The 17485-nt window shown below is 42.5% G+C and overlaps 1 protein-coding gene across 3 annotated transcripts in view; it reads right to left on the bottom strand.

The window, feature by feature from the left end:
• Positions 1–1884: 1884 nt before the first annotated feature.
• Positions 1885–17485, bottom strand: part of TRA2B (transformer 2 beta homolog) — a 15863-nt gene continuing 262 nt past the window's right edge. The window contains exons 2-10 of one of the 3 annotated variants that reach the window (XM_031060303.1): positions 11945–12222; positions 11549–11682; positions 8025–8187; positions 6988–7176; positions 6026–6141; positions 5090–5173; positions 3317–3379; positions 2795–2868; positions 1885–2297 (exon numbers count right to left, since the gene is read on the bottom strand). In XM_031060303.1, the coding sequence (XP_030916163.1) occupies positions 2287–2297; positions 2795–2868; positions 3317–3379; positions 5090–5173; positions 6026–6141; positions 6988–7176; positions 8025–8057 (570 nt within the window). In that variant the 5' untranslated portion in view covers positions 8058–8187; positions 11549–11682; positions 11945–12222 and the 3' untranslated portion in view covers positions 1885–2286. The remainder of the gene's footprint in view (positions 2298–2794; positions 2869–3316; positions 3380–5089; positions 5174–6025; positions 6142–6987; positions 7177–8024; positions 8188–11548; positions 11683–11944; positions 12223–17485) is intronic. The other 2 variants (XM_005425046.3, XM_031060304.1) reach the window with 2 other exon arrangements.

The following is a 17485-nucleotide window of genomic DNA, read 5'->3' as shown; positions in this document are numbered from 1 at the left end:
CTGCCTCCATACTGCACAGCTCCCTCAAGCTCCACAATCCCTCCAGGGCCCCTCCTCGTGCCCAGGGAAAGCCAGGAGATGCTGCAGGGACAGGAGCATCCCCTGCACAGGGACAGGCTCAAACTGCCCCAGAGGAAATTCCACCTGCATGTGTGGGGAAAGGACAGCAGCACAAACAGCTCCTGGTTTCCTTTTTCCCCTCCACGTGCTTCCAAGGTTTTTATCTGTCCTCTGCTGACAGGAAAGCAGGTCTGGAAAGGGCACAGCCTGTCACATCCAGCCAGCAGATGCTGCTCCAGCAGATTCCTCGCTGCCCTGGTGGGATCCATGCTGGGGGTCAGGGCAGGCTCCTCCTCCCATGGATAATTCCTGCCTCACTGCCGGCAGAGCACCAGGCCAGCCAGCTGTGGGTTCCAGCACACATCTCACAGCTGCCTGCCAGCCGTGCCACAGGGCAACACTACAGCCTGGGAGCATCAGAGCCTGGGCTGTTCCTGGACTGAGAGCCCCTGGAATGATTCAGCATCAGAAGTGCTGGACAGGCTCTCCTCCCCCAGCTGGAGCAGCTCATCCCCAAACCCCAGAACAGCTTTAACGTGGATTATGGGGTGCACCTCAGCAAGCTGCTGCTCACAGACAACACCCTTTTCCTCTGGCACCCTTGGTGGAATTTTCATCTGGATCTGAGCCTTATCATCAGCACCCCTGGTCCTCACAATGACATTGAGGGGCTGGAGCATGTCCAGGGAATGGAACAGAGCTGGGGAAGGGGCTGGAGCACCAGGAGTGGCTGAAGGAGCTGGGGGAACTCTGCCTGGAGCAAAGAAGGCTCAGGGGGGACCTTGTGGCTCTGCACAACTCCTGATAGGAGGGGACAGCTGGGGGTGGTCGGGCTGTGCTCCCAGGGAACAGGGACAGGACAGGGGGAAATGGCCTCAAGTTGTGCCAGGGAAAGTTCAAGTTGGAATTCAGAAGGGATTTCTTCATGGAAAGGGTGGTCAGGCACTGGAATGAGCTGCTGAGGGAGGTGGTGGAATCCCCATTGCTGCAGGGATTTAAAAACCCTGTGGATATGGCTTTTGGGGACATGGGTACGTGGTGGCCTTGGCACTGCTGGGGAGTGGCTGGAGTCCATCTCAGAGGGCTTTTCCAAATGAAATGATTCCATGATGCACCATGGCCTTGCAATGCTCACACCAAGCACACACCTGGCACAGGGATTTGGGACATGCTCAGCACAGGGGCCATGTGAAAAAATGTGTCACCAGGAGCAGCTCAGAAAATTTACAATAATTACTGCCATGGTCCTGTTGTCCACTCTGGAGAGTAAAAACAGCTAAGTTTTAATAAATATCTGGATAATTTGTAAATCCCTAAGACACCTGGTGTGTTGCTGCTGGCCACCTCCTCTCCAGGGAGCTGAAGCAGGTGGGGCCTGTTCCCTCAGTCTCTTTGCATGATGGCACACCATCCTCCTTAAACTCTGTTCCCTACATCCACAGAAATCATCTGTTTGGAGTCTAGAAATTTCCATTATTTCCACAAAACCCCACACTCTCACCACAAACCAATGTGGAAAGCTCCTCCAACACAAGATTAAAAAATAACTAGCTCAGAGATCCAAGTGTACAAATTCACTACATGGTATGACAGATACACATGAAGTGTTGGCCCAGAAGCTTTTAAATACAACTGGCAACAGCTAAATACCCAAATAAGGGATTCAGTGCTCATTTCACAAGTGAGAAATGGACTTGAGAAGCACCTCAGGTGCAATTTACTTGTGGGACACCAAAAGACTGGTTCTTCCTGGAAGGAGTGGATGGCACTTGCCCTGGAATTACCACCATGCTTTTGTTTTCTTGGCAAAAATAAGAAGGGAAAGAAAAAAACAAACGTCTTTTTATTTTATTTTCTCACTTTCAGAAAGCATTTTACACAGGTTTGGATCTTGGGAATAACTTGGAATCAGTAGAAAAAACTTACTGAACAGTTTTTGTCTTTACAATAGAAACCTTTCAGGAGTCAAAATGGAGACTAAAAAAATACATGCAAAACGTACTCCTTTCAAAACACAACTGGAAACAAAGCACCAAACTACACAAATATGCAGAATGAAACAGCATTGAACACCACAGAAGTTGTCTTCATAAAAGGTGTAAAAGTCACCTAATTCACTAGGCACTGTCACTTGGTTAAACAGAAGAGACAATAAAAAAATATTGTCCACAAACTTGCAATTTCAACTCAAAGGCTGTAGCTAGAAATTCCTCTATGTGTCATGCTTTAATAGCGACCTGAAAGACAAAAACCCAACAGTCAGACTCCATGGATTGAGAGATTTTTGGCTAAATCCACTGCCTCTCCTCAAACCTGCGTCAGATCTGAGCTAATGTCCTAGAGGTAACCAAACTCCTGTTTTAACAGAGTTCTGGAGGAAGAAACAGTATCTCAGACTCAAAACAAGGGCTGTTATCTCACTTGGTTCTTCCTAAGTATTTACTCTGCCCTCAAGGTTTCTCAATGAAGCATTAAAGGAACTGTGGCTCAATAAAATATCCACACCAAAGTCAATCTTAGTGGTCACAGAAGCTCAAAAGAAGTTCAAGGAATAGGAGATTTACTTTTGAGACATGAACTCTGTGACTGGGCTAGGCCCAGGTTTGGTAAGGTTGGACAGGGCTTGGAGCAACCTGGTCTATGGAAGGTGTCCCTGCCCATGGCAGGGGGTGGAATGGGATGAGCTTTAAGGTCCCTCCCAACCCAAAGCATTCCATGAGCCCATGGTACTTACGAGGTGAGTAGGACCGGGATCTGGACCGGGATCTGTAGCCCCCTCGGCTGTAGTACGGTGACGGTGACCTCCTCCTGTGACAGGGGTGACACAAACAATCCCCTTGTTAAAACCTGCACAGCTGAGTGGCAGCAGCTTTATGTGGATAGCTCTAACCCCATCCTGCTCTCAGGACTGCACTTAGGAAAGCTAACAAGCCTGGGAGACCCAATCAACATTTCTACTGGGTAACAAAGCAAAGAATTCTTTTTTTTGTTACCAGTATTATTTTTGACTAACACAACAAATACAAGCTCTTGCACTTGCAATCTGCTTTCATGTGAATTTAGTTTGAAGCCAGGAGCATCCCACACAAGCAGGGTAAGCCAAATCCACCTTCACTTTTAATCTGAATTCCTTGTCCAAGGTGAAGATGTCCTTGACCTACAGTCAGTGCTACAGCCAGGCACCCCCAAATCCCTCCAATCCAGGCACTCCCAAGTTTTGTGTTTCCTTGCCTAGTTCCACTAATCCAGTATGTACCTGTAAAACTGATCCCTGTCCTGAACAGCTCTCCAGCCTCCTCCGCCACCGCCACCTCCTCCTCTGCGAAAACAAAAGCAGAACGACTTCTAGCAATTTCAAAAATAAAACGTTCACTGTACAAAACCCCCCCATTGAGTAAGAAAATGATGTGAGGATAAGACAACATTAGTTCCTACACTGGGTGATGCTGAATTACTTAATTTAACATTGATTTTTAAACACGTATCTACTCAAGGAAAATCATCTTATTATTTTCAAGTAGCAAGATCAACTCACTATGCAGAAGAAAAACATTGATTCCAAGGTGGAGGCAGGGAAAACCCTCTATCCTGACATTTTAACACTTTAGAGTCACATTTAAACAAGAACTGTGATGTAACTTCTTATGGAGAACAAAAACAACACCTTACAGCATTAACATTGAGTGGTTGGACTGGAACCTCCTCAGATTCAGATCAGCAAAGCTCTACCAAGAGACTAAATCAAGTTTAAAGTCTTCCCCAGTTGTTTTTGGGGGATTGCTTGTTTAAAGTTTATTCCCTTATTTACAGTTAGTTTTTCAGGCAAAATCAAACCTCCCAAAGCTACAAGGAGTAACTTAAGTTTTAACAGGACAATTCCCATCTGACACTGCATTTCCCTTAGGGCATTATTTTCACAGAGGGCAGGGAATGCAAAGGAATTGTTACCAATGGAATTTTTAGGGTGGGGTGTGCAATGCTCCACTGCATCTTGAACAATTCCAACTTTTTCCTCCTCAGGGAAGCCCTGACAGCATAGCAACACTTCTCTCTTCCTCAACCAACCCATGTCTGTAGGAGGGGAAAGTAGCACCATGACATTTTCCAAGTAGCCACACACGAATCATTTGTGGCTCCATATTTATTCCCAGAAACACAGAATGGTTTGGGTTGGGACCCTAAACACCATCCAGGGGCACACCCCTTCCACAGGCAGGGACACATCCCACTAGAGCAGGTCACTCTCACTGGCTTTCTCCTGACCCAATCACAGCTTCTGGCAACATCCACAAACCCTATCAGAAGAAAAAGGCACCACTTAAGATTTGGGCCCACACTGTAACTTTAACACAGAATTCTGCAACTGCAGGAATGTTTGGTAGTGCAGACAGAAAAAAAACAACTCTTCTTTTTGTGTTCAACTTAACAGTGTCCCAGAAATTGTGAGGATTTTGTAGGGGACAAGGATTTTGCTGTAAAATGCTACCACCAAAACCAATCGTGATTACACAGAAGGGGTGTTAAAAAAGCCTTTTAATGCAGATGTCCAATCTACAATTCCTTATTTTTGGCAACATTTGAGGTGCCATAATTATCAGCAGGAGATACTGGGGACCACAGAAATTTCCCACTTTTTATCTACTACACTGTGCTCAAAATGTAAGTTGACACTATAATACTAACTCAAGTATTAATCTGCACCATTTCAGTGCTAACAGATGAACCAACTAAAGATTCTAAAACGAAAATACAAAGAACACACTTTGTTTTTCAAAACTTCAGTGCAGATTCAGAAAACATTTTGGACTAAGCTAGGCCACAGGTCAAACACCATGAAGTATTTCTCAATCCAACCAATTTGAATTGTACTGAGCAATCATTTTAGTGGAGATTTCACGGGAAAATTCCAGAATGACATTGAGTGCAAAAATATTCTGGACCAGTTATGTAGGATGAACTGCCTAATGCTTGCACAAGCAGATGAGAAAGCAGAGTTTAAAAAGCAGCAAAATGTTGCAAATATGCTCACCTGTACGACCTGCTGTAGTAGTCACGGTCATCATAGCCTCTGTCATAGCCTCTGTCGTAGTAATCTCGCCGCCGTGAGCTGCCACTGCAGGGAGTGAAGGAAATCGCATTCACTAAGATACAGAACTTTAACTTTGTCTGCAGTCTGGTAAATTTACACTATTTAAACTATTATTATGACCCATTGTAACAGCTGGAAGACTATGAGCACTCCTGTTTTCCCACCAGTGCAGGTGGGAACAGGACTACTTAAATAATTGCTTTTTAAATGCTTGAACTCTCAGTTGCTTTCCTCAACCTTTATAAACCTCAACTTTTTGGTATCACAGGCATAGGAGGAATTCCATTCTGAGACAAGTCTTCACCCCCTTTTAACTCTGAAAAGGCTCCTGTTCATTCAACTTTCTGACTAAAAAAAACCAGAAACCTGTAATCTCAACATAACCATCAGTAAGCTGAAAGTCTTGGGAAATGAACTGGAGAATGACTTGGCAAAACAACCTACATGGTTGGCAACTTGAAGCCAAAAGTGCAGTGTGTGAACACAGAAAACTGCTAAGCCCTCATGCTAACTGAACCACACAGCTCCTTGACCAGCACTTGTTCATTCACTCTTGAAACCCTGAGCTTGCAAAGGACATGAATATATTTGAAGGTACACAGGAAAACTATTTAAAGTAATTTAGAAATAGTCAAAATGTCTTCCTGTTGACACAAGCATTACTACTGATGCTCATGCCTTGTGTTTTCAGTGTACAGCATAGCAGCCATGAACAAGGAAACACAACTTGTGCATTAATGTGGAAGCCCAAGAAACCAGGAAAACCACTCAGAATCAGGTCTCTCAGAGAAGAAACAGGAGTTTTTACAAAATAATGAATCCTATCTTGTACTGGCTGGGGGGAAAAAACCCAACCAAACCATGGATAAAACTTACTAAGTGGGTCTTCCCATGTAGATTCCAGGGGTAGGTGTGTGAGGTCTTTTTGTTATGGAAAAGTCTACCCGGATCCTTCTTCCATCCAGCTCCATTCCATTGGCACGTTCCTTTGCCTAAGGAAGGACAGAAGAGCATTAGCTGTAGGTATGAACTTCAGCAACAACATGAATTTCTAACCACTGCTTAAAGTGTTAAAATGTCTTAAAACACAGCTCAGTTTGGAGGCAGGTCTGAGTGTCACATCTTGCAGTGAATGTACTGTGTAAGACACTCTAGGCCAGCTGGACTGAAGGGCCAGTAACCACTGAAAATGTGACTTCTGTGGCATTAAAATCCTGAAAGGAACACCACTGGGCAATTGTTTCAGTGCCTCTGACATGACTAAGAGCAATCTTTGAACACGCTGATGTACGGAGATGTAACTACTCCACCACACGACATAAAACATTTACAGGTTAAACGAACATTACTAAGGTATTCAAATCCATCCTTCAAACTACCATAACCTTTAATATAATATCAGAGTTACAAATAAAAAGTATAAAACCAAAACCAATTGTGCTTTGGTTTATTTTTGTCTGACAAGTAGCAGGACCTACATATCAAGCTGCAAACCAAAATGGAAGACTTCATGACCTGGAAAAAATGTGGAAGAGATGTGGAAAAGATGTGGAAAAAACTGGAGATTCTCTGGAGTGGAGTCTATGCAGAATATAAGCCTTGTTCCAGCCCATAAAGGGCTGCATTACTAGGATTGGTATGAGTGTAGGATTCTTTACTTGGGTGACTACAGAATTCCCAATTCATTCTGCAGCACTAATAAGCCCAAATTCCATGATTACAAGACTTCAAGTATTTTCCAGGCTATGAGTTTCCCCTGGCTATACCCTGTGACAGAACATGCACCCCAGGAGCTCAGAGCCCAGCAAACATGGCCCACACTGTGTACCCCAACCGACCTCCTTGGCATCCTCGACGTTCTCGAAGTAGACAAAGGCGAACCCTCGGGAGCGCCGCGACTGCTGATCGTACACGATGGAAACGTCGGCAATGGGGCCATACTTGGAGAAAACCTCTCGCAGGTCTCGTTCTGTAGTGTACAGACTCAGCCCAAACACTCCGAGACAACAGTTTGGATCAGGATTTGCCTAAAGGAAAGGACACAGATATTCAAATCAAATTGGGTTTATTTGCAGTGTAATGTATTTCTCAAGTTGTGACTGTCAGGGTTTCAAGAAGAACAACAACTAAGGTGGGACTGAGATTTGGGTCATGTGAAAAATGCCAATCACTTGGTTTTTTTTAAATTTTAAAAGCTTAGTAGTAATAAAATGGTTATAAAAATAGCAATACAATTAGAGTAATAATAATTTGGACAACTTGGATTAGGACAATATGAGACAATAGAGACAAAGAGTTATGGACGTCCGGGTACCTTTTTCTGGGCAGCAGGAGCCTGAAAAAGGACACCCGTTAACAAAGGATTAACCCTTAAAAAAATAGCTTGTTGCATATTCATACACTTCATACATGATGCATAAATTCCATTCCAACACTGGATTCTGTCTGGTCATCCCCAACTTCTTCCTCTGAATCTTAACAGTGCCTTCGAGGCGGGAAGAAGTTCGTTTCTTCTGATGAGAGGGCAATAAATTCTTTTTCTCTGAAAGATTTAGGTGTCCTGTGGCTGCTATCTTGCTGCAAGTCCTTTCTTTTAAAAAAGTATCCTACATAGCATAGTTTCTATTTTAACATTTCTTATAACCTAAAACTATATTTAACACCCTACTCAAGAGAATACAGCATTACTTTCTAACACAACACATATAATATTCATTTTAATATTTGCAAAATGCCAATCATAAAATACGCATTTTTCACAGGCCACCTGCTAATAGACAGTAATACATTAAACCTACAGATACATAAGCATTTCACAAAACCCCTTTGTGTTTCTCAGGGCACAGAGACTGTGACTCATGCCTCACACACGTACCCTGTTCCCAATGTGACGTCTGCGAGTAGACATGGGGGAATGGCTGTGACTGTGCCGCCGCCGGTAGTCCCGACTGTACGACCTGCTTCTGGATCTCCTGTGCGAGCGGGACCGCGAGCGTGACCTGGTGTAGTGTCTGCGGGAACTCCTCCTCGACCTAGACCTGAGGGAAAGAACAGAAAGGTACAGTGCTGGGCTTCTTGGGGTGTTCAACATTTCAAAAATCCAGCAGACAGCCACAAAAAGCTCAAATAATCGTTTTCCAAAATCCTGCAGTACCACATACCTCAGCTATAATCCATTTACTCACTACTCTCAATAGCTGAATCTCTCTACTCTCTGTGTGCTAAATCTTTACTATCAGATTACTGCAGATAGTCTCAGGGCATTCCTGCTGCAGTCCAGGAACTTGCACTTGATCACAGTCAGCTCTTCCTTTAACAAAGCTACCTGGGCGTGACAAGTTAGGGCTTAGAACATTCAGTGTTTAGATAAAAACAAGTGAGGTGGCTTTCTTTTCACAGGTATCAGTCAAATATGCTTTAACACAAAGCATGCACCATTAAGGGGGGCACTCTCTTAGTGCTGCCTTGGGTGACACTGAAAAGCAAATACCCCTGAAACAGAGCTGAACACAATCTGAAGAAATCAATCCTGAGCTGGCTCATTTACCTGCTGGTATTTCAGCAGTTATTTGGCACTGTTTGTTCACGAATATTTACATGTTCACACTCTTAAGTGCATTTATGCAACTGCTCACTAATTCTTTTTCCCCAAAAATATTTTCTTACATCACAAGCTCTGTGGACAGGAGGGTCTGAAACTCTTCAATTCCTTCTCTCAAAGCCTCACCCCTCCCAACACAGGCAATCCTAGAGGAAAAGCTGGGCACTCACACAGCGATACTACACCTGATCTTGGTCTGCTGACGGCTGCACTGAGTAACCTTCACTCCACACCACTCCAAAGAAAAACCCCTCAAGGCTAAGAAGTGCAATAAACAGTGTAACAGTCAATGGATCTGAGTCACAAATTGCTGATTTTCAGGCTCTCGTGTCTTAAATGTCCCCTTCCTCTAATTCCACAGCAGCACCACCCCACTGGTGTGAGGGAAGCTCTGAACCTGAACTACTTTTACTCCTGAGCATTTAACAGCTTCTTCCAAGATTTCTAACCAAGTGTCACCAGGCAGCCAAATTGTTCAATCTATCTCCTCAAAAAACACCTCCAACCCCATCAGGAGAGAGCCAGAGAAGCTCAACTTAAAATGCATATTAATGTCTAGGAGAAATTAATTCAGCATGTCCCATTACAGCATTTGTCACTATGTATTTATAAAGAAAACATGATTTTTGGCAACAAAATAAAAAAAAAAAAAAGAAAGAACTTCTCTGAAACTGGGAAAACCTAAAAAAAGAAAGAATATCAATAACAAAAAAAAAAAAAAAACAAAAAAAAAAAAAAAAAAAAAAAAAAGAAGCTCCACACATGCACACAGCCACGTTTCAGACACTGATATAGGAAAAAAAAATTAAGGCAAACAGAACTGATATTTCAGGTACAGAATGGTATCAGCCGAAGATAGGAACTACAAACACCAATAAAAGTAGATTTTAAAATCAAGTATATCCACACCCCAACTGATAAAAACACCAGGACACAGGTTGGTTCCCAAATCAAAGTTTAATTAATAAAGCTTGTAACTCAAAAATACATTTGCAACAGAAACTACCAAGAAATAAAGAAGTTATCACAGGGTTATTCCTCTGGGGAAAGCCAGAGTTCAAAGACCTGCCCATGACCACATCTCAACATGTGACAGCACTGAACAGAGATTAAAGTATGTTGTTTCTAAATATGTACCTCGACACAATTCTGTCCAAATCTACTAATCAACACTAACTCTGGCACGTAATTCCATTATTTCCAGCCAGAGGCACCTTCAAGATAGCTGTTAAATGCTCAGGAAGCCATGGTAGTTATAAACTTCTACTTTGTGGTCATCAAAAAGTAAAAAGCCAGTTGCCAGGGTATTATTTAAACACTGTTTATTGCAAAAGTAAGATTTGCCAGGTCTCTCATAAATTCTGCATCTTCTGTTTGCTTCCTCAGAATTGTGTACCATCTGTGACTGCATTTTTACTCAGTATTGTGGTGATTCTGTAAGGGGGAAGTATTTTAAGGAGTATGGAATCCCTGGAGTCACATGGGTTAAAGGACAGAAGAACATGCTGGGAGGGTGTCCTGACTTTGTTGTTTTAATATTAAAAGGTTTCCCCAAAGGTGTTCTGCAGCTTCCCTCCCCTGAGGTTTTCAAATCCCAAGTGGATAAAGCCCTGACAGCAGGGTCAGAGCCCAGAGCAGGACCTGGGACTGGGCCCTTCCTGAGCTGCCCCAGCATCTCTCACTGCTGGCACTCCCACAGCTCACTCCAATTCCACACTCACTAATGGTATTACTCTGACAAATATTTATTCCATTTATTCAACACATTTCTTCTTACACTACAGGGACTGCCAGGTGCATGATATGACACTTGTGACTGTGCCTGAATTAAACAAAAAACCTCATTCTTCTGCTGTCAAAGCTTCCCAATTACATTCCTTCTCACAAAAGCCTTTCTGTCTGATCTTGCAAGATTTAACACACTATTTGATTATGTTTTCAACCCGGGGTGATTGCTGACAGCACAGTATCTTCCTCCAGCCTGCCCCCCAGGCTTTGGCAATTCAGTGTTTGCTCACATAAAAAGTCTGTTGTGAACAGCTCACCTGAAAACCACAATGCTGAAACCTCACTTTTTTTAGCCTGAATGCCTACAAATGAGTAAAGAAATGATCAACAGATTAATTTCTGCAGTCAGCAATCAATTATCTATCTACTCTTTTAAAAGGAATCTGACCCTGCACACAGCTTGTTTGGCAGGAGAGGTAACACAGTGCAATAGGCACGTGGATGTTTGTGCTGCCACATAACAAATACAATAAGCAAGTTCTCCACAACTTTTCTGGAGAGCTTGCAGAGCTGTCTAATATTCAAAGCTTCCTACCCTGTTAATTTTCAAGTTAAATCAATGTATTTAAAATGTCAGACTGTGAAATTCACATTTATCTCTACTGCTTTTTCCACTATTCCAGGAACATCACTGCTTCCAGTGAAGAAATGTAATACATGAATGTGGCTTAAAATGGGAAATCTGTTGATGCACTAAACTCTGTTAATGCATAAAAAAACTAAGATCTAAACTCCATGCTCAGACACAAGTTAGTATTCCAAGAGATAAAAGGCAGGCACTTCCAAAGTGTATCAGCAAGGATTCAAAGCTACATAGCTGATTTAACTACTGGAAGAAGCAGCAAAAATATCTGAATTGATATAATTTGGCTTACCCAATCCTGAAAGCACGCACGCCCCCTTTGTATTCCATGTCCACTAACTCTGGAAACAGAACTGGCTAAGCTGGGCCACCTCTGACAATCATCTGACTTGTGAGGAGGAGGAAGAGGTAAAAGAAGCAAACTCACCTGGATTCAGACCTGGATCTAGATTTTGACCTGGAGCGCCTGGAATCCTCCTTAGAGCGAGATCTTGCAGGGGTGTGCCTCCCCGACTTGCCAGACCCATGAGCACTTCCGCTTCTGGAAGCAGAACGGGATTCCTGCACGCAGATATTGAAAGCCTAATTTGTACACAATTCCTTGTTCACCTAGGGGCTGTAAACAAGCTCCAGTGAAATAAATGGTAAATATTCATAGCTATGTGTCCGGGCAGTCGGCATTAGCACTGCCTAGATTTTTAAGGAGGTTTTTTTTTTTCCCTGGTAGACACTTCTTTACCCTGCATGTACTTTTGCTATTAAACAGATAATGCATGCATGTTTAGCAAAATATACAGGGACACATAAACAGACTAGTAATTACTTAGCGTAGTGCTTTCAGATTCCAGATTACTTCTTATCTTAACTTCATTTTTATTCCTTTTCTTCATTCTTCCGTTTCAAATTCTGACTTCTTTCATCTTCCCCACTTCACACAAATTGCTCAATATTCTACAAGTGGGACTTCTGGTCTGATAATTAGCATGCATTCACTTTCTTTTTTTTCAAATTTCAGCTTCACTTATTCCTGAGCTTCAAATAATTCTCATTTATAAAACTTGTCAAATGGCGACTTCCGCATTTTCCTTCTTCAACATTAACCTTAATAGAAAAAGAACAGGATGAAGAATATTTAAGAACTCCAGGATAAAATCTAGTGCCAAAACTGAAACTAGAAAAAAAAAAGGTGTGGACTTTTACTATAAATGCAGTTCAAGAATTGAATCTACCAAAGCCCTACAATTTTATCAACAGGTTCAGTCAACTCAGTTTAACTTCGTCCTAAGTAGCTGAATTTGCTATTTATGCCTGTATTTAACAGTAAGTGCAACTGGATCAACTGAGTACCTACAAAGGAATTGTAGCATCAGCAAACTCTAAATAATTTGCACTATCAGCCACACACTGAGACAAAATCACCAAGGAGTGACTCCAGTGAAGTCCTGCTGCGGCCACTGACGGATGTGCAGAAAGCACAGCACTGGTCATTCCATGAACTCCAATGATCTGAATTTTGGGCCCCTCCTGCAGTTTGGCAGCCCTGGTGTGAAGGTTTAGGAGCACACACCCCCAGCTGCCTGCACAAGTGGCATTACATGTGCAGGCTTCGTGTTTCCACAGAAATCTGCATTCCCCACTGACCAGAACTGCACTGGAGCCCCACACTCCAAACTGCTCTGGACTAACACCCCACCTGCTCTGTTATTTACTAGGAATCTCCTCTGGCAGTGACATGACCTAATTAACAGTTTTAACTTATGTATTTTTATTTTAAAATCAGTATAATGCTTGGTTTTAGTCATATGCCTTAAACACACTAGTAGAAAGTATTCTTCATTTCAAGATACTAGAGAAAACTTAAAATCCAGCAGAATTATACTTCTTTCTAAAAACAATCCTTAATTTAGTGTAAATTCTGATGAAGAAAGCTCACCAATGACACTGGGTACCAGCTTTTTTTCCAAAAGCCTGTTTTATCTAGCATCTCTTAAACCTGAGCACTAACTTAATGGGAATCCTGTACCAAACATTCAGAAATTCATTTGCTAACCCGAAATTTACACGCTTCAATCACTCCCATACACCTTCAACCAAATGTTACCATTTGACAATTCCCTTCCATACAGGGGAAAGAAACACGATGCACAGGACAAAGCAGGTTTGCAATTAATCCCAAGAGCAACAGAAATAGCACAAAGCTGGCCAAGGCTGTATTCTTTATACAGATGTTTTATGTTTTGTTCTAAACTACAGTTTCCCCATGTACTAATATTGCAAAGGGCAGGGGGAATATTTAGGAGCAATTTAAATTACAATTAACTTATTTAACCTAAATCCATTAGTACCTTCCAAAGAAAACACTCCACAGAGATGAGTTCTGAGTTAATGTATTAATTTTGCCATAAGAAGTCTTAGCTCTTTAACAAAGTTAGAGAAAGCAAGATTGAAGAAGGATTAAAACCCAAACCAAGGTTGCTTTTCACCTGAGAAAAAATACTTCAATTCACAAAAGATAATCTGGGCTAAACAAGAAGGAGTTGTATTCAAGTACAGGTGGAGACCAGAAAGAAAAGGAGAAATGCAGGACTGGAGAGAAGCAGTTGGGAGGATTTTGCCCACAAACACACACCAAACCCTTTGTCAGAGCTTTTAAAAGTCAAAAAGCTTTGAAGAAATGAGTAGAGAACAGGCAAGTCTTCATATATTTGGTACATTTTCCAGGCAGTCTTTGCTGTACTATGCTAAGGTTGATATGGAATCTGGACACTGAGGAGCTGAGCAGAAACTTGGGAAGAAAATGTCTTAAAGACAACTATTTACCAAAACAAAAACAATTTAACAGCTGGCCTATTTTCATTCAACTCCTTGGCATTTCACATTTCCCAGTCTTTAAAAATCCACTTTTTTCCCCAGATCATCCTTCAATCCACTCATTTTACAGGATTATTGCACTTCTTTATTCCAGCCTTAAAGGAATTCGATGTACCTCACCTGCTCTGGATATCCCCAGGACTGGTAATAACCCCCAAATTACCAAGTTGCCCCTGTTCCACCCCAAGCCCCAGGAAATCCTCCCTATCCAAAACTCCAAGTACCAGGGGCCTGCAGCACTGCAAATTTATTTTACACCCTTGAGGGTTCACATCAATCGCTCCCACAGCTTGTTTCTTTCATCCTTTTTTGCTGTTTTTTATATTTGCTCTTCCTACTCTTTGCTCTTTCACTCTGTGAGTTTTAAGTCACTGAAAAATGCCCAAGTGTGCTCCTGGCATGACATGGGGAAGAGGGAAAAAACAACCTTCTTACCCTGCCTGTATTTCAGCACTGCAGGTCAGCAGATCCAGACTGGTATTCACTAAAAAATAACCATTTCCCCCCGTAACCTTAAGTTTGTCAAGTGTGAATTTAACCTCCCTCCCCACATCCCTTGGTCTTCATCAACAGTTCTTCCCCTTCGTCAGGCACTTCTGGAATTCAAGTGGAAGCCCTGAAGTCCAGGCTTGTGGATCCCAAATGGTTCATTCCAGACCTTGAGCCCATTCAAATCAAGTGCTGGGATGATTTTAACAGCTCTAAGCACATTCACAAAGAGCCTTACAGCCATGTACTCTGAGCAGGGAATGTCTCAAAGCAGGATTATTTGGGGGGCAGAAGGTGGGAAAGGTTTCCATGGACAGAAGCAGCTGGAAAGTACATGATGGCCACAGTTCTTTGCATTTCTGAGATCCAGGTTTTCCTCACAGGAATGAGTTACAGATTTCAGTCAGTAATGTAAGATACAGAGAAATAAAAGTATTAAGGTTTTATAATCATATATTCCTATGAAGTTATGTATTTCCACTTGTTTCCCTAAGGAAAGGTGCAGCCTCACATGATACTAGCAGATCTGGAGCCTCTTTATTCAAGGTGTCACTGTGCTGACTGCACATTCCCCAACCTCTCCCTAATGGAATTTGCCTCCCTTCCCCTGAGGGACACCGGATCACAGCTGGGGATTCACTGCAGGGAGAGCAGAACCATCCCTTTCCACAGGTTTCCAAACTCCACACAGAAAGAACAGTGTGTTCTGAAAAACCAGGCCACAGCTTCCTCCCAGCACCCCTGCCACTGGCTCTGTGGGCTCCTCCAGTGCCCAGGCTGGAAGGAAATTAATCCACCAGCAAAACCCAAATTATCTTCTGACAGCTTTGGGCACTGAATGAGCTCCCCAAGAGGCGCCATCAAGTGCCAGCTGGTGAGGGAGGAACACGGGGCATGGTCCATCCCTTTGGTGGCGCTGAGTGAGCAGCTCATCTCTAACCTCAAACTGCTTCCTCAGACCTCCTTCTCACACAGTTTAATAATAAAAATCACTCTTTCTTGAAAATACCTTGTAAGTAATCTGTAAACTAACCTTTTATACATAAAAACCCCCAAACAAACAAAAGCCCCCACCCTGACTTGCATATTGAACACCTTCTGACCGCATACCAGGCCATCACTACCATAATTAACTAATTCACAGGGTAGAATTCATTAATTTGGACTTTAACTCGTCTTTTTCCAACCCCTCCATGCCTGAATCCCATGAGCTTAGTGAGAACAATTTCAGTGAAAACAAAATTGAGTTGGAAAACCATGGCATTGCAGCATAACAACAGCATCTCAAGTATATTCCAGTACTTAACAATTTACAGTTTCTTCAGTTCATCCCCCTATGGAACATAAGCTGTGAAAGAGAATTCAAGTGGGGATTTTTTTCATCTTCTTATCTTTCCTCCCCCTTTTAGAAAAGGCCATAATCCAGAGTAAATTGGTGCTGCTGCTTAGACAAGTCCCATTCCTGGCGAAAGCAGCTGGAATTTCTTCATCCCCAAAGCTGCCATGAGGGCTCAATCAAGTCAGGCCTGCGAACCAATGCAGCTGGAAACGGAGTAAAACAAGATCCAGCTGACTGAATTCCAGATCTGACTGTCTGAAGGAACACCAATAAAGGAGAGAATGGGAGCACAATTCCGGCTGGCAGCCTGCACCTGGGACAGTTTAAGACAACTGCAATCATATTCCAGATTATTTATCCAAACACTAACTCAAGTCTGCAGAGACTCCAGCTTGGAAAAGCACAAAAGCCACTGGCTCAGTAAAACATAAGCCTTAAGTAAGGAAAAAACCCCATAAATAACACTGGCAAGAGCAGAAGGAAAACCAATCCCTGCTCCAGTTTGGAATAGCAGGTGTGCAGCTCTATGGTTTCACCTTTACAAACACATCAATTTCAAACAACTTACCTATTTAAATGTCACAAAAGTTCAGACAAAATTCATTCTAGGTACTGGCAAAAACTGCCTACAAATGCTTTAATACATTTTTTATATTAAAAATACAATAAAGCAGCAGACAATTTCTGCCCCAGTACTCTGCACGACTGTTTCACACAAAAAGACTTTGCTATAGAAGCTTTATTATTCCCACTCTTTCTGACTGAAAATATAATGCAAGTTATCCCGGCAAACTTTATTAAGATTACATTGGCTTCTAGCGTGACCTGCACAACAATTAATGCATCTTTAAAAAAAACTAACACAAATAATTCACCCTGAGCAAAAAATACCCCTTCACTAAAAAAAACTTGGAAGTGAATGAAGATACAAATGAAACACTGGTGCTAGCACGAGCCTACTCTTTCATCCCTGTCTTTCACCATTCATTCCCATTTTTAGCCCCCTGGAGAGCGATTTTTTCTGATCTTACCTACCTTGAAGTAGAAACACCCACATATTACAGCTTCTTATAGTGAATTAATAAGATAAAACCGTATTCTAAGAAAGATATTGCTCAAAATTACTACATTTTCTAATATTTCTTGCCCCCTCCAGTTTAAAACTTAGGAACTCATCAGCTCCGTAACTCCCTTCAATGATGCAACAAAATACTTGAATTATGCTAAAAAAATCCCAAAAACGGAGTAGTGACCTTAAATAAAGACATCAAAGGCTGATCCAGTAAATAAAAAGCAACTACAGACGTATATCACAAACGTGAAGCTTAGCAAGGCATCTATATGGACATTAACAAAAACTCTTTTGGACAGTGAGATCTTTGCGAAGCTAGAAGCCCTGGGAGGGATCTGCTGCAGGTTTCACAAAGCCAAGGGGTTGCCTCCATATGAAATTTAAATTAGAGCAGAGCCCGAGACATCTGGACGCCAGGCCCGAGGAACAGAGTTACTGTTACAGGGGAGAGGCAGCGAAAAGCGGTCTAAATTAAAGAGCAACTCAAGAGTGGATTGCAAGGCGGCTCTGGAGAGAGGATAACAACAGGATTCCCCCTCCGCAGGGGTGGGATGGAGGGCTCGGGGCCCCTGAGGGCTCGGAGCCGCCATTTT

The sequence above is a fragment of the Geospiza fortis genome, unplaced genomic scaffold, assembly GCF_000277835.1.
Source record: "Geospiza fortis unplaced genomic scaffold, GeoFor_1.0 scaffold118, whole genome shotgun sequence".
Lineage (NCBI taxonomy): Eukaryota > Metazoa > Chordata > Aves > Passeriformes > Thraupidae > Geospiza > Geospiza fortis.
This window is presented reverse-complemented; position numbering and strand designations above follow the sequence as displayed.